Source organism: Molossus molossus, unplaced genomic scaffold (genome assembly GCF_014108415.1).
Source record: "Molossus molossus isolate mMolMol1 unplaced genomic scaffold, mMolMol1.p scaffold_m16_p_3, whole genome shotgun sequence".
Classification (NCBI taxonomy): Eukaryota; Metazoa; Chordata; class Mammalia; order Chiroptera; family Molossidae; genus Molossus; species Molossus molossus.
This window is the reverse complement of record NW_023425366.1, coordinates 90,194,928-90,214,114: the sequence shown is the minus strand read 5'-3', so window position 1 is coordinate 90,214,114 and position 19,187 is coordinate 90,194,928. Positions and strand designations below refer to the sequence as shown.

General features: G+C 35.6%; 1 protein-coding gene across 10 annotated transcripts in view; it reads right to left on the bottom strand.

The window, feature by feature from the left end:
* The window catches only part of CSNK1G3 (casein kinase 1 gamma 3), a 93,943-nt gene that overhangs the window by 47,649 nt on the left and 27,107 nt on the right, over positions 1 to 19,187 (bottom strand). For 8 of the 10 annotated variants that reach the window (XM_036278832.1, XM_036278834.1, XM_036278835.1 and 5 more), the window contains exons 2-4: positions 15,700 to 16,126; positions 6,411 to 6,451; positions 3,517 to 3,586 (exon numbers count right to left, since the gene is read on the bottom strand). In XM_036278832.1, the coding sequence (XP_036134725.1) occupies positions 3,517 to 3,586; positions 6,411 to 6,451; positions 15,700 to 15,877 (289 nt within the window). In that variant the 5' untranslated portion in view covers positions 15,878 to 16,126. Of the gene's footprint in view, positions 1 to 3,516; positions 3,587 to 6,410; positions 6,452 to 15,320; positions 15,383 to 15,699; positions 16,127 to 17,450; positions 17,476 to 19,187 lie in introns of those variants that run through there. The other 2 variants (XM_036278833.1, XM_036278841.1) reach the window with 2 other exon arrangements.

The window sequence follows — 19,187 nt, the reverse complement described above, 5'->3', positions numbered from 1 at the left end:
CCACTATCCATCCCATTAAGCAATTTTCCCATTCACCTCGACCCTCAATTCCTGGCCAACACCATCCTGCTTTCTATCTATATAAATCTGACTATTGACTGTTTTGGATACCTGAAATAAGTAGAATCACAGAGTATTTGTCCTTTTGTGATTAGCTTATTTCGTTTAGCATACTGTCTTCGAGGTTCATCTCTACCTTACTATGAATCAGAATTTCCTTCCTTTTTAAGGCTGAATAATATCCCATTGTATATATACCACATTTTGTTTATCCATTCATCCATCAATGGACACTTGGTTTGTTTTGACCTTTTTGGTCATTGCAAACAATGCAGCTATGAACATGGATGTACAAATATCTGCCTGAGTCTCTGCTTTCAATTCTTTTGTGTGTATGACCAGAAGTGAAATTGCTGGATCAAATAATAATTCTATGTTTAAATTTTTGAGGAACAGTTACACTGTTTTCCATAGCAGCTGCACCATTTTACGTTCCCAACAGCAATCCACAAAGATTCCAATTTTTGCACATTCACACCAATATCTGTTAACTGGTTTCTGCCTTTTTTTCATTTGTTTGATAATAATTATTTTAATTATTGTGAAGTGGTATGTTTTTGTGGTTTTGATTTACATTTCCCTAATGATTAGTGATATTGAGTATCTTTTCATGTACTTATTGACCATTTGTCTATCTTCTTTGGAGAAATGTCTATTGAAGTCCTATGCCCATTTTAATTGGATTATTTATATTTTTGCTGTGGAGTTTTAGGAATTCTTTATGTAGTCTGCATGTTGATTACATATATCTATTTTCAAAGAGAACACTAACAAGCAAGTTACTACTTAAATGATACTTAAAATACAATAATAGAATTACAGGTAAAATTATCCTGAATGGCCCCTTTATGATTAAGAGCAGTCTGAAAATAAATTATAGAAAAATTTAAAATCAAATTATTTTAAAGTCAACAGTCTTTCCTCAATTAAACTCTTGCTTTTTCACAAAGTTCACATGTGTACTCCAAAATGTTTTAAAAATTCATTATTGATAATACTAACAAGTTTCCAAAATTCATAATTCATATGAAATACTCAAAAACATCCACTCTTGTTAGTGTTTCAGAATCACCACAATGCATACCTTCAGGCAATGCCATTCACATTTCAATCTGTGTAAACGCTATGCCATAGAACACAGGGGAGCACCCTTGTATATAAAGACTACCCTGTAAATAGTGGTCCCTGAGTTGTGCAACACTGCAACCTTATGGCATTCAAGTAGTGAAAGATGTTTACATTTTAAAGTTTAAAAAGGCAAAGAGCCCTGGTGGGTTTTGCTCAGCAGTTAGAGCATCGGCCCACAGACCAAGGAGTTGCGGGTTCGATTCCGACCAAGGGCATGTATCTCGGTTGCAATTAGTCCCCGGCCCTGGTCAAGGTCATATGGAAGGCAACCAGTGGATGTGACTCTCTCATATGATGTTTTTCTCCCTCTCTTTCTTTCTCCCTCCCTCCCTTCCACTCTATCTAAAGATAAATGGAAAAAATATCCTCAGGTGAAGATTTTTTTAAAAAGGCAAAGAATATGGTAATAAAAGTAAGTGCACCTTTGGAATTCAATTCAATGACTCCTTAAATTCTAAACTGATTTATTCCTTCTTATCCAATTAAAGTATTCAGTCTTATGTTTCTAAATGATAGATTTACTACTTAAGCAGATAGAGCAGTTGTCTTTATCTCCCAGCATCCAATCTTCCTTCTTCTGATAACACCTCAATTTCCCTTTAGGCAACTTCCTCTCACTATTTATAATCCCTGAGTTTCAGGTAGCTTTGCAATAAGTGCAGAATCTAAATCTGGGCAATCAAATTCATAATGATTAGATCAAGGAAAGGCATTAGACACAAAATAAGACAGTAAGATTCAGTCCTTGAACTTCTGTTGGATTTTTTTAGTAAAGAGGTGTGTTTTTATAATTGTTAAACTATTAGTAACTATCTGCCATGTCATAGGATGGGCTAGTCAGAAGCTTACATACACATACATGCACAAAGAAATATAAATAAAAAACAGTAGAACAGAGACAAATTTAACTTTCCAGATGACAGCATTTGAAGTCCTGCATACAACAATGTCTTATAGAAAGTTCCTTTCCCTAAATTTCTAGTACATGAGGCAATAAACTTTTTTTTTTTCACTTAGGTTTTTATGGCTTTCTGTCACTTGTTAGTCCTAATATGTATGGTTTCACAAATAATTAGTTTTATGCTCCCATCCTTTATATCTCTGTTGCCAGTGATAATTTTGACAACTCCTAGAGGCCTGTCTGCATTATAAGAAGCTTATAATAACAAAAACATTGATACACAAAATGTTGACTTACTGGCCCCACACTGACTACTACTCATTTGGAAAGTATGCTCGTAGAAAAAAAAAAAAATGCAAAATTGACAATGTATTAAGAAATGGACAGCTCTACCAACTAGAATGTAAACATGAACTTACAAAAAGACACATGAAAAAAATTCCATTTTATTAAATCTCGAGAAACAAAATATCCCTACCTAGTATGAAACTGTACATATAAAGTCATTACAGTTAGAATAAGAGTAAACAGAAAAAGTAGTACTGTGAAAACTTTTAACATAAAGGAATACAACATATAATAGGAAATTTTCTCATTAATTTTTTCCAATGGCACATCCATTCTCACTTAGATTTAGAGTTTATACAAAAATATTCCTTTATTAGTTTCCTACAGCACTGTAATTACCACACAGTTGTGGCTCAAAAACCAAACAAACAAAAATGTATTTTCTCACAGTTCTGGAGGCCAGAAATCTGACATCAGTTTCATTAGGTTGAATCAAGGTGTGGACAGGGTCATACACTTCTTCTGGGGTTTCCAATAGAGACTCTAGAAGCTTCCCATAGTGGCTGCCAGCATTCTTTGGCTTATGGCTGTATCACTCCAGTTTCTGCCTCTATCGCCACTTTGCCTTCTCCTCTTCTGTGCATATAAAATGTCCCTCTGTCTCTCTTTTGCAAGGACATTTATGATTTAGGGGCCACCTAGATAATCCAGAATAATCTCCCCATCTCAAGATCCTTAATTTAATACCTACGAAGTCTTTGCTCCATTTATAGGTTGCAGGAATTATGATATATCTTTCATGGGGCCATTTTTCAGCACATCGACAATGTCACAAGTCATTTCAATAACTACATATTACTAAAAAATCTAAAAATACGGACACTATATGAATCTTATATTTCCAAATTAAAATTTTTCACAACTTTCTCTACTCATATTAGTACCAATACAAAAAGCTCAAAAAATGTCCTATTTAATATAAAAAAGGGAACATGAAGACTCTAGTAAGATAATGTCTAGTAAGTACAGCATTAAGAAGTGATTCACTTTAACTAGATTTAAATGCTATTCTTTGAAACCAAAGGGTTAATATGACAATCCATTTTATCACACATTTAAAAATTAATGTAAGACTTTACCTCCAGATCCTAACTGCTTGTAGAATCTATATTCCAAATGTAGCTGTGGTGCTCTGGATTTCATGGGTTCCTAATTAAAAACAAACAACAACAAGTTATTAAAAGATCATTAGGCCCCAGTTCCAAATATTATAAATCTTGGTGTCAACTCTTATATAAAGTAATATTTTATTAGGCATCTTTGTCTCTCTAAAGTTAGGTCAAATGAATGTTTATTTCAATGTAAAATAAATTAATATCAAAAATGTATATAAGGTTAAGTGGCTATTAGGTCGAGCATAAGGGAAATTTATGTTCGACTCTTTGACCCTGAAGAAAAGTATATTGCAAACATTCATTACTAGGGGAATGGTGACTCTTACTCTGTTTCTCTTGTTCCCAGGAATTCACCTCTGAACTATATATTTCTTTATTTTATTTTATTTTATTTTTTAAATCCTCACCCAAGGGTATTTTTCCATGGATTTTTTTTTATTTTTTTATTTTAAAGATAGAGTGGGAGGGAGGAATTGAGAGAGAGAAAGAAACATCAATGTGAGTACACATCGATTTGTTGCCTTCCGTACGACCCTGACTGGAGCCAGGGAACAAACCCACAACTGAGGTAGGTACATGCCCTAGACCGGGAATCGAACCCGCGACTGTCTGGTCCGTGGGCCGAACCGCTGAGCCACTCTGGCCAGGGTTGAACTGTATATTTCTTATCTAAAAGTTCCAGGTTAAGTGAAGTCATAGAAAAGAAAGAACAAATATAAAGATAAAAATTTTGACAATAACAATATATTTTTTAAAATTTTTAGTTGGGGTATAGCTTACAATAAAACACACAGTACATAAGCATTAACTCCATGAGCTTTGTTAACTGTATATTCCCCAGCAATTATCACTTCAAAAAACTCTTAAAACATTTTTATCATCCTTCCCTCAGAACTAATCACTTTTTGATTTCTGGCACCTTTGGGTTAGTTTTGTCTGTTGTTGTATGTCATATAAATGACATTATACAGTATATGTTTTACATGTATTTAGTAAACTAAATACCAAACTTTGATCCAATAGTTTATGTGAAAAGTTTTCAGTCCTGCTAATATACTTTTGGATGAATTTGAGGCAAGCATGATTCTATACTATACTTCAACCTCAAGATACTAAACATATACAAAAATATTCCCAGTTCCCCCAAAGAACACAGAATAACCACAATTAGTATGCGCTGTACTCTGATCACAGGGTAAAAAAGTTCCAAATCTGAAAATAACAGGACCTAAGGAACACCACTTTATAACTGAAACATACAAGGAAAGGGCAGCCTGGTGCAGTGGTTCCTGTTTTGACACAATGGTTTATTTGTCTTAACATACTGTTAAGACCTGATCACTACAGGCTGCTGCATCAATAACATGGCATATATGGCTATTAGCACTTCTAGTCTCGCGCGCTACCCCTACTCCCAACACCATACAATGACTAGATCCTAGACCACTCGCACAGAACACAGAAAAAGGAAGAATCCCAAAGAAACAAAAGTCAGCAATGCCCATTCAAACACTGTCCAGTCCCTGCATCCTGAGCCTCCCCATTGTGATTCATCCAAACTAACTCCTCCTGTCCTGATTTCATGCTCATGAAGAAAGCTTGTCATTTTAACTTGGCTTTCTGTGTAGATCACCCTATAGAAAGAAAACATATTATTTATACTGATTTTGGGCATTATGAACCTATAATGATAAAATACTTCATTATTTAATTAGAAATTAACTCTTCCTAAATATTTCTGAGAGCTTGACCGATTTCGTGAATTGATTAAATATAATTATGATTAACAGTGATGATCTTAATAAGATGACCTAACCAGATTTTCTGACATAAAGCCAAGAACCAGGCCTTAAAATCAAATTGAATTCCTCTAGGTAAATGCCAGTCAAAACCCACATGTCAGCCAGCCAGTCTTGATGGCACCACAACCCTACTGTACATCTTATTTCCCAGTAAAAATAAACATTTGTTGCATTAAAACTTGACCTATACTCACAAATATACTTAAAAGTAAGTAGTACATACAGTTTTCTAGCTCATCCCCAAAAAAGGATTTTCTATTTCTCCCACTTACCTCTTCCTCTAATCATCATCTCACATTCCCTTAATACAGTGGTTATATTGGCAGGCACAAGATTAAGAATGGCAGGCAGACTGGAAAAACCAAGCCATGCTTAACCTCATGGAAACCTGGCTGGCAAACAAGATAGAAAAGCTGTGCCAAAGACAGTTGTGTCTTATAAAAATTCCCAGATCCCAACTCTTCCAAAAAAAGAGATAGATGCCTTACAGCTGTCATACAGGGCACATTTAGGAATTCAGAACAGTTCCAACAGAGTTTGCTTTCCTTGCCATCCTCCACCCACATCAAGCATTTGTGAATCTGGGAAGGTCAAGCAATGAACAGTTTACCGTACATAAAATATCAATTCAAGAAAAGATTCTGGAAGCTACCTAAAAATACTTTCAAAGATTGTAATCCTAAATATTAAGGAAACTTTTGTTCAAATGCTTGAGTCAGAAAGAGAAATCTTGCTTTTGAATCTTTATCTAAATAAAAATGTCAATATGCCAGCTTCCTTAAAAGAAAAATAGTGTCAAAATTCCAAAATTCAATTCTATAATGCTGCCAAAGTAAAGGGATTGAGTTTTCATGTCACGGAAAGACAAAGACATCCTACCACATATTTGAGGGGCCTGATAATGCTAGGAGATTAATAACAAAAGATAAGTTTTGCATATCACGTTCCCAATAAATACTCAAGTTCTAAATGATATGAAAATAAAATAGTAATTAAAATGTAAGTTAAGTATTAAAGAAATCAGGAATTAAGGAAAAATAAGACACATGAACTTACCAGTTTAATTGCCACATATTCATTTGTGTATAAATTTTTCCCTTGAAAAAGAAAGAAAAAATGTCAAATTTTGGGGTGGGAAAAAAAACATATAATACATTTAGAGGAAGTCTAGGTTTCTTCCAACTATTTAGCAAAAGCCTCAATGATGAGGAAATATAAATTTCCGATCAACTCAATGAAATATTTATAGTATTTCACCTGGATTCAGAGTAGAAAGTGATACTAATAAATACTTCAGCCCACTTACAAAAATGAAAAGGATCTTATTTTGTTGGAATATTGTAAACAACTCATACAGCAATCAGTAGTCAGATACAAGATAAACTAAATTTCAAAACCGGAATGCCTATATAAAGGAATACAAAATTCCTCTCCAATCATCACCTATTTTTAAATCCATGTTTATGAGATGTAATCTTATTGGGGTTCAATATGTAATCCACTAAACAGAATAAATACCTAGAAAAAATCTGTAATATATTAAAAATAAAAATTTTAAAGTATTATTCAATAATTATCTCTGATAAACTAGCTACTTTGAAGGGAAAAAAATTATTGGCACCTCACTGTACAACCAAATTAAATTCCAATATTTTAAGAATTAGACATAAGGCACAAAACATGAAAAAATATTTTTATAATTTTTTAAATTTATTTTTCAATTACAATTGAAATACAACATTAGTTTCAGTCGTACAACATAGTGATTACACATTTATATACCTTAGGGAGTGATCCCCACATGAGTCTAGTACCCATCTGACACCATACATGGGTATTATATTATTGATTATATTCCCTATGCTATACTTTATATCCACCAGTTATTTTTATAACTGCCAATTTGTACTTCTTAATCCCTTTGCCTTTTTTTTTACCCATTCCCCAACTCCCTAATCTGGCTACCATCAATTTGTTCTCTGTACCTAAGAGTTTGTTTCTCTTTTCTTTCTTTATTTTGTTTTTAGGTTTCCACATGTAAGTGAAATCATATGGTAGTTGTCTTAATTTGACTTATTTTACTTAGCATAATACCCTCCAGGTCCATCCATGTTGTCACAAATGGCATTCTTTTTTATGGCTGAGTAATAACCCATAATATATAGGTACCATATCTTCTTTTTCCATTCATCTATCAATGGACACTGAGGTTGTTTCCATATCTTGGCTACTGCAACTAATGCTGCAATGAACACAAGGGTGCATATTATCTTTAAAAAATGTTTATTAGCCCAATATATAGAAGCTTTCCTAAGCATTAAAAAAAAAAAAAAGGGAAAAAATTAAGACGTCAGAAGATTTTATACAGATTTGATTGCATAAAACAGTTTAAACTTCTGAATGTCAAAAAAAATCTACCATATACAAAGAACAGGTAAATAAAAAACCAGAATAAAGATTTAATATCATTAGCATGTAAAGAATTCAAATGAATTACTATAATCTTTGCAATGGCAAACTGAAAATAATCTAGAAAGGTCCAATGAATAAGCATCTGTAGCCCAAGTAAAATGCTATGGAGAATTTTAAAAGCAATAAGTACATGAAGACAATTTGATATATAAATTAATGTTTCTTTTTTTTTTTTTTTTTTATCCTCACCCGAGGACATTTTTCCACTTTTTGTTCAGATAGAGCGGGAGGGAGAGAGAGGAAGAGAGAGAGAGAAACATCGATGTGAAGGGACACATCGAGTGGCTGCCACCCGCACGACCAACCAGGGCCGGGAACAAACTGCAACCGAGGTACATGCCCTTAGCGAGAACCGAACCCGGGTCTCTCTGTACCGCAGGCCGACGCTCTAACCGCTGAGCCAAACCGGCCAGGGCAAATTAATGTTTCTTTACAAGTACAGTAAAAACAATAAAAAATAGAATATGCAATTTCTATTTTTTCAATAAGCATGTATTATTTTTATAACAAAAATATGTTTTTTTCTTACCATATTATTTTTAAAAGATAATTATTTTTTATAACTGTTATAGTAACTGGCCCTGGTCACACTGGCTGCTGAACACAGAATAGGAAAGCATCAACTTTTCACACAGGGAATTTTCCACCCTAACATACCTAACTTCCTTCTATAAAGCAGCTGATGAATGGCAGTAAAACTTATAAACAAAATGTCAGTCTCGGCTATGTTCCTGCTACTGTACAGTGGTGTTTGTTCATACAAACATTATAATACTTTCCTGAATTTTTATACTTATTTTACTAAAATAAATGAAAAAAATTTTTAAAAAAAGAATTCATACTAATACTAAATAGCATAAGTCTCATGAACCCATTACAGTTAACAAAAAGATGGAACTCAATAGTACCAAAAGTGGTGAACACTAAGCTATATTCAGGCACTCATGGAGCCCATAAATATTTAAAACAAATATTAGAAAACATATATTTTTAGTCAACTCGTTGAGCAGTTAGCTATGCCTTCATATACATTTTCAAGACTATGTTATGTATGAAATGTTAGGCTTCCTCTATTAAGTGTACAGTGAATATTTTAATGGTACAGTAACTTAATCTTGAGGAACTGGTGTCTAACAAAGAACCAATTCTGAGTTCAAAGATGAAATTTGTATTTGCCCAGAATATTATCAACTTTTCATAACTATTCTGATGTGATATTTATTCACATGTACACAAGGGGTAAATACTCATAACACAAGAAGTCAGATTAAATACAGGTTTCATAGAACCAAAATAATACCAAGTACTCCTAGAAGTAGTTTTTATTGGCATTTATATGGTCAAATGTCTGCTTTTGTATCATAGCAAAAAGCACTAAATCCTAAAAGCGTCATCTTGAACATCACAGCCTTTTCTGAACTTTAAAAGTTGTATTTATAAACATGAACAATGATTAAACAATACTACCAATGCATTTTTGTCACATAGCATAGGCATAGGCTTCACATAGTTAGCTTTCAATCAATATTTGTTATACGCATTAACAAACCAATGATGCACAAACTATGTGTTTGTATGTACAGTATGAAGGAGTGTATGTGTTGAGGGAATCCAGTGAAGAGAAGGCTCCAAGTAGATTGGTTCCAGCTAACTGATGTTTTAATCCAATTTTAGAAGATATTCCCAATGAAACTCTGTGCCATATTATACTTGAAAAATGCTTTTACCAATTTTGTGGTATATGGATGGAAATTACAGAAAACTATGTTCTACAAAAACAACACATATGTTTATAACAGAAACTACCAGTTACCCACCAATGACCATGCTCCCCTTTTATAATAATATAATGCCCACATTTTAAAATGGCTGTCCAGCTACAGACTACAATTTCAGCCTCTCTTTCACCTTGTGTGGCCATGTGATTAAGTTCTAGATATGAGGTCTGACACTCCCCACTCCCAAGAATAATTCCTCTTGCTGGCTAGGAGGTGGCAACAACCGGAGCAACCACCTTCCACACAGAGACTGAAGCCACATACTGAGGACACAGAGGTACCCTAACAGCTCTGGGTGCTCTCCCTCTGCTTTGTGTTATGTGAAAGAAAAAGAAACTATTTTGCTTACTACCACTTTGCTATAGTATCACAGTCTAGTCTTCATTATTACATTTTTTAGTTAAGTTTTATAATATGCTTTAATTAGGAACAATAGAAAAATCAATAAACATAAAAATTATGAATTCACTCAAATCTGCATATTTATTTGATACATATAGTATAAGGCATGCAGAATTTTCAACAATTCTTAAATATGAACAATAAAATAAGAAGAATTATGAGCTATATAGGAAAAAGAAGAAAAGAAACAAAATAAGTTATAAAAACTCCTGTGGCATACTTAATTATGTGAAAAGTTGCAATATCTTACTTCAGATATGGCAATCCATAAAACAATATATATAACACCCTTGTGCTGTGTTCTTTTATGTGATGGTCAGTCAGGTGTAGCCACAAGAGAGGACACAGAAGAGGCTCAAAAAAGTTTATTATGCTCACAGGTTCTACAAAAGGGTCATGGGAAACATGTTTTGGTCAGGAGCAAGAGGAGAGTTTAGGCATAGGCCTTTAATTTCCAAGGGAAAGGCAAGGCAGGGCAGGATAAACAGTTTAGAATTGGCCACTTTAAATAATTCTTGTGGCAAATAATTCTGGTGGCCTCTGAGCTATATAAGTGGTCTCTAGTTATTCTTGTACCTGGCCATGGAATGATTAAGAAAGAAGATTGCTGCCCAGCCAGTATGGCTCAATGGTTGAGCATCAACCCATGAACCAAGAGGTTGCCAGTTCGATTCAGGTCGGGGCACATGCCCAGGTTGTGGGCCCGATCCCCAGTGGGGGACATGCAAGAGGTGGCCAGCAGATGTTCTCACTCATCGATGTTTCTGTCTCTCTCTCTCCCTCTCTCTCTAAAATCAATAAAGAGGAAAAAAGAAAGAAGTTGCTTCCTGGAGTGTTCAAGCTCCAGATAGTGGAGGTATGGCTCTGGACTGTTTAGTTTGCAGATTAAAGTCATGCTCCCAACTGAGAACTGACTAATCCCAGGAAGAGCAATCTCTCCCCAGCCAGAAAGGTTTGGCAAGATGCCTAAACATTTTAAATCACATAGAGAATGTATAAAACATATATAGAATACATAAAACATACACACACAGCCCTGGCCAGTTTGGCTCAGTGGTTAGAGCGTTGGCCTGCGGTCCGGAGAGACCCAGGGTTCGGTTCCTGCTAAGGGCATGTACCTCAGTTGCAGTTTGTCCCTGGCCCTGGTTGGTCGTGCGGGTGGCAGCCACTCGATGTGTCCCTTTCACATCGATGTTTCTCTCTCTCTCTCTCTTCCTCTCCTTCCCTCCCACTCTATCTGTACAAAAAATGGAAAAATGTCCTCGGGTGAGAATAAAAAAAAAAAAAAAAAAATACACACACAAAAATAAATATATATATATAATATAGCCCTATATTTTAGCTAGCTATATTTGGTCTCATTAAGTGCATGTTAAGAACATTTCTAGGGTTTTGGGTTAACTGTCTTAAGCTAGAAATACGACTACTAATATGCAGAATGCGAGCCTTACCATTAATAAAGATAAAAATAAAATAAGATTACATTAATTCATTTTACATTAAAAAAGTATATAAAAAATGACAGTAAAAACATCTACCTAAAATTAACTTTAGAGTATTATTTAAAATGTTTACCTTGCCCTGGCCAGTTTGGCTCAGCGGTTAAGAGCGTCAGCCTGTGGTCCAGAGAGACCCAGGTTCGTTTCCCACTAAGGGTATGTACCTCGGTTGCAATTTGTCCCTGACCCCAGTTGGGGTTGTGTTGGTGGCAACCAGTCGATGTTTCTCTCTCACATCAATGTTTCTCTCTCTCTGCTTCCCTCTCTCCCTCCTGCTCTATCTGAAGATAAATGCAAAAAAAAAAGTCCTCAGGTGAAGATTAAAAAAAATAATTAAATCTTTACCTGTTTTTTTTAAATCTCAAGGTCAGCTCTTTTATGTCCAACTTTATTTTTTTTAATTTATTTTTTCTTTATTGATTTTAGAAAGAGAGGAAGGAAAAGGGAAAGAGCGACAGAAACATCAATGAGTGAGAACAACAATTGGCCGCCTCCTGCACGCCCCCCACGGGGGATCAGGCCCACAACCTGGGCATGTGCCCTGACTAGGAATCAAACCAGCGACCTCTTGGTGCGTGGGCCAATGCTCAACCACTGAGCCACACCAGCTGGGCCCAACTTAATTGTTTTTAATAACTACCCATTAAAAGTAGTTTCAACAGTTAGTAATACTGTCTCTTCTTGGAGTATTTGGGATTATGTGCAGAAGTGCAACTCCTAATTAGCGCCCAAGAGTCTGAACATCAGGCAGTGTGTAGAACAGTCCTCTACAAAAAACAAACAAAAAAACACTGTCCATCCCACAATGCCAAAAGCACCTTTATTGAAAACCACATACCTATAATATGTATACCTCATATTCTTTCTTAACCAATACTAATCACAAAAGTTTTAGTGCCAGGATCAAACATTTGAGATGTGTCTAATAATATGGCACTTTAAGAATCTAAACCAGGCCCTGGCCAGTTTGGCTCAGTGGTTAGAGCGTCGGCCTGCGGTCCGGAGAGACCCGGGTTCGGTTCCCGCTAAGGGCACGTACTTCGGTTGCAGTTTGTCCCCGGCCCTGGTTGGTCGTGCAGGTGGCAGCTACTCGATGTGTCCCTTCACATCGATGTTTCTCTCTCTCTCTCCCTTCCTCTCTCTCCCTCCCACTCTATCTGTACAAAAAATGGAAAAATATCCTCGGGTGAGGATTAAAAAAAAAAAAGAATCTAAACCAGCCCTGGCTGGTTTGGCTCAGCAGTTAGAGCGTCGGCCTGTGGTACAGACAGACCCGGGTTCGGTTCCCGCTAAGGGCACGTACCTCGGTTGCAGTTTGTCCCTGGCCCTGGTTAGGTCGTGCGGGTGGCAATCACTCGATGTGTCCCTTTCACATCGCTGTTTCTCTCTCTCTCCCCCTTCCACTCTATCTGAACAAAAAATGGAAAAAAAAATGTCCTTGGGTAAGGATAAAACAAACAAAAAAAGAATCTAAACCAGCTCTTAATATTAGCATATTTATCCAGGTATAGAAAGAATTATGCTTATAGTAACTTTTTCTGTACAGAGACATCATTTGGGGCCTTAAAAAAGGAGTAAAATGTCCCTTTATTTAGTGGTTGTTCAAGGGTCAACTGTATATTATAAATATACATAAAACACAGATACATATATAGATATAGGTAATATACTTAAATAAAGTGCAGCCCTAATCGGTTTAGCTCAGCGGTTAGAGTGTCGGCCTGTGGTTCAGAGAGACCCAGGTTCGGTTCCCGGTAAGGGAGCGTACCTTGGTTGCAGTTTATCCCCAGCCCTGGTTGGGTTATGCGGGTGGCAACCACTCGATGTGTCTCTTTCACGTCGATGTTTCTCTCTCTCTCTCCCTCCCACTCTATCTGAACAAAAAATGGAAAAATGTCCTCAGGTGAGGATAAAATAAATAAATAAATAAATAAATAAGTATATACACATGTTCAATAAACACCCACAGATAGACTAGATAGATTCAGATAGGCAAATAGAAAGATAGGTAGGTAGATAATGGATGGATGGATGGATGGATGGATGGATGGATGGATGGGTGGGTGGGTGAATATATCATCTTATTCCTATTTCTGCTTATTTATAGACTTCAAAAGAAAGGTATTTAGACCTGGCCGGTTTGGCTCAGCGGTTAGAGCGTCAGCCTGTGGTCCAGAGAGACCTGGGTTCGGTTTCCGCTAAGGGCGCATACCTCGGTTGCAGTTTGTCCCTGGCCCGGGTTGGGTCGTGCAGGTGGCAGCCACTCGATGTGTCCCTTTCATGTCGCTGTTTCTCTCTCTCCCTCCCACTCTATCTGAACAAAAAATGGAAAAATGTCCTCGGGTGAGGATAAAAATATTAAAAAACTAAGAGTTTATAGCATATATAGTTTCAGTATATGGTACATACAGTTTCTCATATTGCCCTGTATAAAATGGTTCACTAGATATTTTTGTGTATATGAACACACACACACACAAACACACTACAGATATATAGATATATATGTGTGTGTGTGTGTGTGTGTGTGTGTGTGTGTGTGTATATAGTTATTTTGAAATGAACTCTATGAAACTAATTTTGAATAAAAATGGCCAAAGCACTATAGTATTATGGTCATACACACAACAGATATGGTACAAAAATATAACATTACATATACTACAGAGCTATATAAATTTAAAATATACACACATAACATGCCATAATTTTAATTTTTAAAAAAGAACAAATATCTTGATATTGTCTTTTAGAAGAACAGAATCATTGCTTTCCTAAAATATGCAGACACAATGCTGGTTCTTTCATATTATCATCTAAATTTAATCTTTACAATAACCTAGAAAGTGGAATAATCCCAATTGAAAGTTGAGGAATTTGAGGACCCAAATGGTTAAATGACTTATGCGTTCCATAATGGCAGGCACAATTTTTATATTATTTCAGTGTATTATCAGTGCCTAATCATGCCTCATACCTGATAAACATGCAATACATTTTCAATGGATGGATTATGATGCTCAAAGTTAGAAAAGAAAATAAACTGGTTTTCCTAACTCCAAATTCTGACATCATTTAAGAATTTCAAAATATCTAATTCAATATCCTTAAAAAAGTATCAAACATTCACCTTTTAAAATATCTGGGGCCCTACTAAAATGCAAGAGAGTCTTCCAGTCACATCATATTACAGCTATGTACAAAGAATGTCATTACCTTTTACTAGCTTGCTTAATTGAAAGATTTAATGTACATTAACTATACAAAACTAATAAAATGGAAGAGTAACTACAAATTAGCGTGTTTTGCAAGATAAAAAGGAAAAGTAGCTGAGTAGATAAATACACAACTGAACTTATTTCTAACAAATAGGGTTGGATCTAAGAACATTGGTGAAGCCAGGTTTTTTCTTCCTATTCCTAAAATTTCCACTATTGGTGATCCATTGACCAGAGCCCTCAAGGTACTGCAATATTAACTCCCATATAACCATGTTGCCTTCCTTGTTTCTGTTTAGTAAACACAGCCACGTCTCTAATATGAGTTAAATACCTAGATTTTGGTCCTGAGTCTGTCATTAAATAGCTGTGTGACATTTGCAGGTAATTTTCCCTGAGTTTCAATTTCCTTAAATGTAGAGTTAGGAGGTTTAATTGTACCTATGTTTCTCAAACATGCCTGATTATAAGAATATAGTGAATCAGTACTTTGTATCCCCCATCCGGAGCCCCACCCTGGATATACTTGGGGTATAGAGGGGAATAAATAACAACAATGTAAATTTTACTGACTTTTATGGAATTTCCGTATATTACCTTGACTTTAAGCCATACTTTGGTATTCTCCCAAAGTGACTGGTTACTAAATGTTTTCGAATCTGAAAAAAAAAAAGCCTAAATATCATTCCTAAGGAATACACTGCCACGGCTTTACTGGCACCTGTTTCAGCCTGCTGGGGCTTTATAATTCACTTTCTTTTTTCTCATATGCTGGATAATTAATCACAAATAAATAGATATTCATGTATTAGGGAATTCCTTACAAATTAATATTCAAGTACATAAAAAGTTTCCAACATATATATTCTTTAAAATTACTATAACAAATTAAATAACTAAATCATTTTCATTAGAAAGTTATCTTTCATTTTTTCAAAATGCTTCTAACATAAAGGAATAAACAAAAGAGTCTTACCTAATCGTAATTCTCCAAAATTGCCACATCCAATTTTTTTCCCAACTCTAAAGTTAGGTCCAACCATTAAAACTCCAGAGGATGAAGACCCAGTTCCTCGAGTATTGTGTCCCGACCGACCACTAGGTCGTGCCATTCTATCATCTGATTTGTCCTTGTCTTTCTTTTTATTATCCATATCAAGTTTGCGGTACTCCACTTTGAATTCTTTAATCAAGACAAGCACACTGGAATAGGGTATTGTGAGAATAGGTACATCACTAAGTAACTGTACCAGGCGAGTAATGTTAACATTCAAATTGCAGTAGGTAGTCAATTAACTGGTGCGTGTTCATCCCATTCGTAAAATTTTTCTTGGTTGTCTTTTCAGCAAAACATATCTTCAAAAATTTTCTTTTCAGTGATATGCGCTGATATTGATAGAGACCTAAAATTAGAAAAGAAAAGTGGTCAACTAAGAGAATTAAAAAACATGTTTGGGAAGTTAATAACAAACATTCAGACAATTGATTATTGCTATTTACTGATGCCCACTAAAATCAATCCACGGTAGACTCTTAAATTAACCATTATCCTTTATTTCTATACTTTAATACAGAGAGATCACAAAAACAAAACAAAGAAATCAGGGATTCAGTTACTTCTTAAAAATAAAAAAGCAACAAAAATGTACTGAGTGTTTCATAAGCCAATATATGTTCACTAACCTAGACCTTAAAAACTTAAAATAATTTCAATCAAAAATATATAGTAAAAAAAATCCAGTAAGTCAATATTTCCAATTTAAAAGCAGAAAAAGAGACTACTTTGCAAAGTAGTAAAAGATCTTACTAAAAATGTCTTCTACATGTTCATACACTTAATTTTCAAAGTCTTTTTCAAATATACCTTTCATTAGATCTCATTTATTCAAATATTTATTATCCACCAGCTGTGCATGGGAATGGTACTCAGAACTGATAATACAAAGATCATTCTTGTTACCTATCAAGAAGAACAATTAATTCTTACGTAACATTTGAACTAGGCCTTAAAAAATAAATGTAATTTTTCAAGGTTAAGAAAAGTTGGCAGGCATCAATCTTATGAGGGGGAAAAGGTAGGTTTTAAATTTTCTAATATACTGATGAAAACACTAAAGCTCAAAGAAAAACTTCAAGGCTTTTGGAGGTGTCTGCCCCATTCATCTTCTCTAGGAATTTCATCCATCAAACATACCTCAATCCTGTGGTAAATCTGCAAGCTTAAATGATGTGTCTATTTTTGTTTGAACAATTTGAGTGGATTCCTATTATTTACAATTAAAGAAGCTTTGAATTTAACAGATATTAATACAAAAACTAGGATCAAGTCCTTCTTATTTCTATTTCAGAAATAATTTTATTATAAAATGCAATCATAGCAACGGTTTAAACAAACAGTATTTTCTGATTTTCAGCAACTCCCCCCCAAATATGCAATTAATCCTAACATCCAATCTATTTATAAATATTTGTATTATATTTACCATACTCTATTTTGCAGATTAACTGTAAGCATCTGTTTGGTATATATAAAACAGAATTGAGTTTTGCATATACAGTTTATTCTGTTTCCTGCCATAACAGAGTAACTGGATACTGAACTTCCCCTCCTGCTGTAAATAACTATAAAACTAGACAAAACATATGAAGCACTTGCTTCCAGGCATTGGATAATAGGCAGGGGAAAATGATCTTTGAGAAAAGAGAAACCGAGAAGGTGGGTCTCACCTTCACCCAAGCTCTTAGTCTAGGGACAATTTTCCCACTACAGCCCAGGGAGATGTAGCTCAGGCAGCACACAGTGATCACAGATCAGTGTTGGGCCGATGAAGTGAGTGGAATTCACAAGACGTAATGCTGAAAGAGAGGGTTGTGCAGTTTGGGGGCTAGAGGATGGTAGGGCAGAAGGCTAGGCTACACATGTGAGGGGCAATATTCTGAAACACCTAGCAGACAATGGCTATTAATGGAATAAATGAAGAACAAAGACACTAAAGGCTGCACAGTGCTGGAAGACCTTAAAACTTCTATCTAGTCATGGAGGAACTTCATCAATATCATAGGACTTCAGCTGAGACAACACAAATACCAAGTCTTAAGAGTAAAGACCATACCTTGGCCAGTGTGGCTCAACTGGTTAAGCACCACCCATGCACTGAAAGGTCACCAGTTCAATTCCTGATCAGGGCACATAGACCATAACCTAGACAGCAAATTTCACCCTTCTACATGTAATGGCACACATACACTAATTACTAAAATTCTGCAACACATCAAAAAATAGATTTTTTGCCGATCTGACAAAAAAAATAGGTATAATTTTAATTCAGTTTTAAAACAGTGCCCAATTAAACAGTCAGGAATGTTTTAAAAATTCTTGAGCACACCAGCTGAAAATCACTGACCTAGCCCTGGCGGGTTTGGCTCAGCGGTTAGAGTGTCAGCCTGTGGTCCAGAGAGACCCAGGTTCAGTTCCCGCTGAGGGCACGTGCCTCGGTTGTAGTTTGTCCCCGGCCCTGGTTGGGTCGTGCGGGTGGCAGCCACTCGATGTGCCCCTTTCACGTCGATGTTTCTCTCTCTCTCTCTCTCCCTCCCACTCTATATGAAAAAAGAATGGGAAAATGTCCTCGGGTGAGGATTAAAAAAAAAAAGAAAATCACTGACCTAGAGTAAGAACTACTCTAGACTGGTCCAACTAAAGCCTAAATGCAAGCCTAGACAGGATTAATGATAGCTCCAATGCATTCAGAACATAATTCAACATATTTTTTTAAATTTTCCTTTTATTGAATTTATTGCGGTTAACGAAATGATACAGGTTTTAAGTGCACAATTCCACAACCTATCATCTATACACTGTATTGTATGTTCACCCCCCTAAATGAAGTCTCCTTCCATTACATTTATCCCCCTCTATACCTTTCTCATTCTCCTCCTCCACCTCTCCCCATAATCACCACACTGCTGTCTATGCCTATAAGCTTTTTCTCTTGTTTTTCCTTTTTTCTGAATCCCTTCACCACCAACCCAGCCCCTTAACCCACCTACCACCGACAGCTGTCAGTCTGCTCTCTACCTATGAGTCTCTCTATTTTGCTTGTTAGTTCATTAGATTCAGAACATAATTCAACATACTTAAAAAGACAAAAAACCCAGACTCTCAACAATGTTAAATTCATAATGTCCAGCATACAGTTAAAAGGCGCCAGACATGCAAATAAACAGTAAATGTACCCACAGCCAGGAAACAAAGAAAACAGGTTCCAAGATGGCTCTGATAGTGAAATTAGAAGACAGGATTTTAAAACTATTAAACAGTTGTTTAAGTCCTGTTACATTAAAGAAAGGGAATGGGGTAGAACTGACTAGGATATCATCTATATGAGTGGATAAGAATAATCAAAGTATACACAGCCGCCCCTTGAACAACCATAGGGTTTGAGGGTGCCAAAAATCCATGTATAA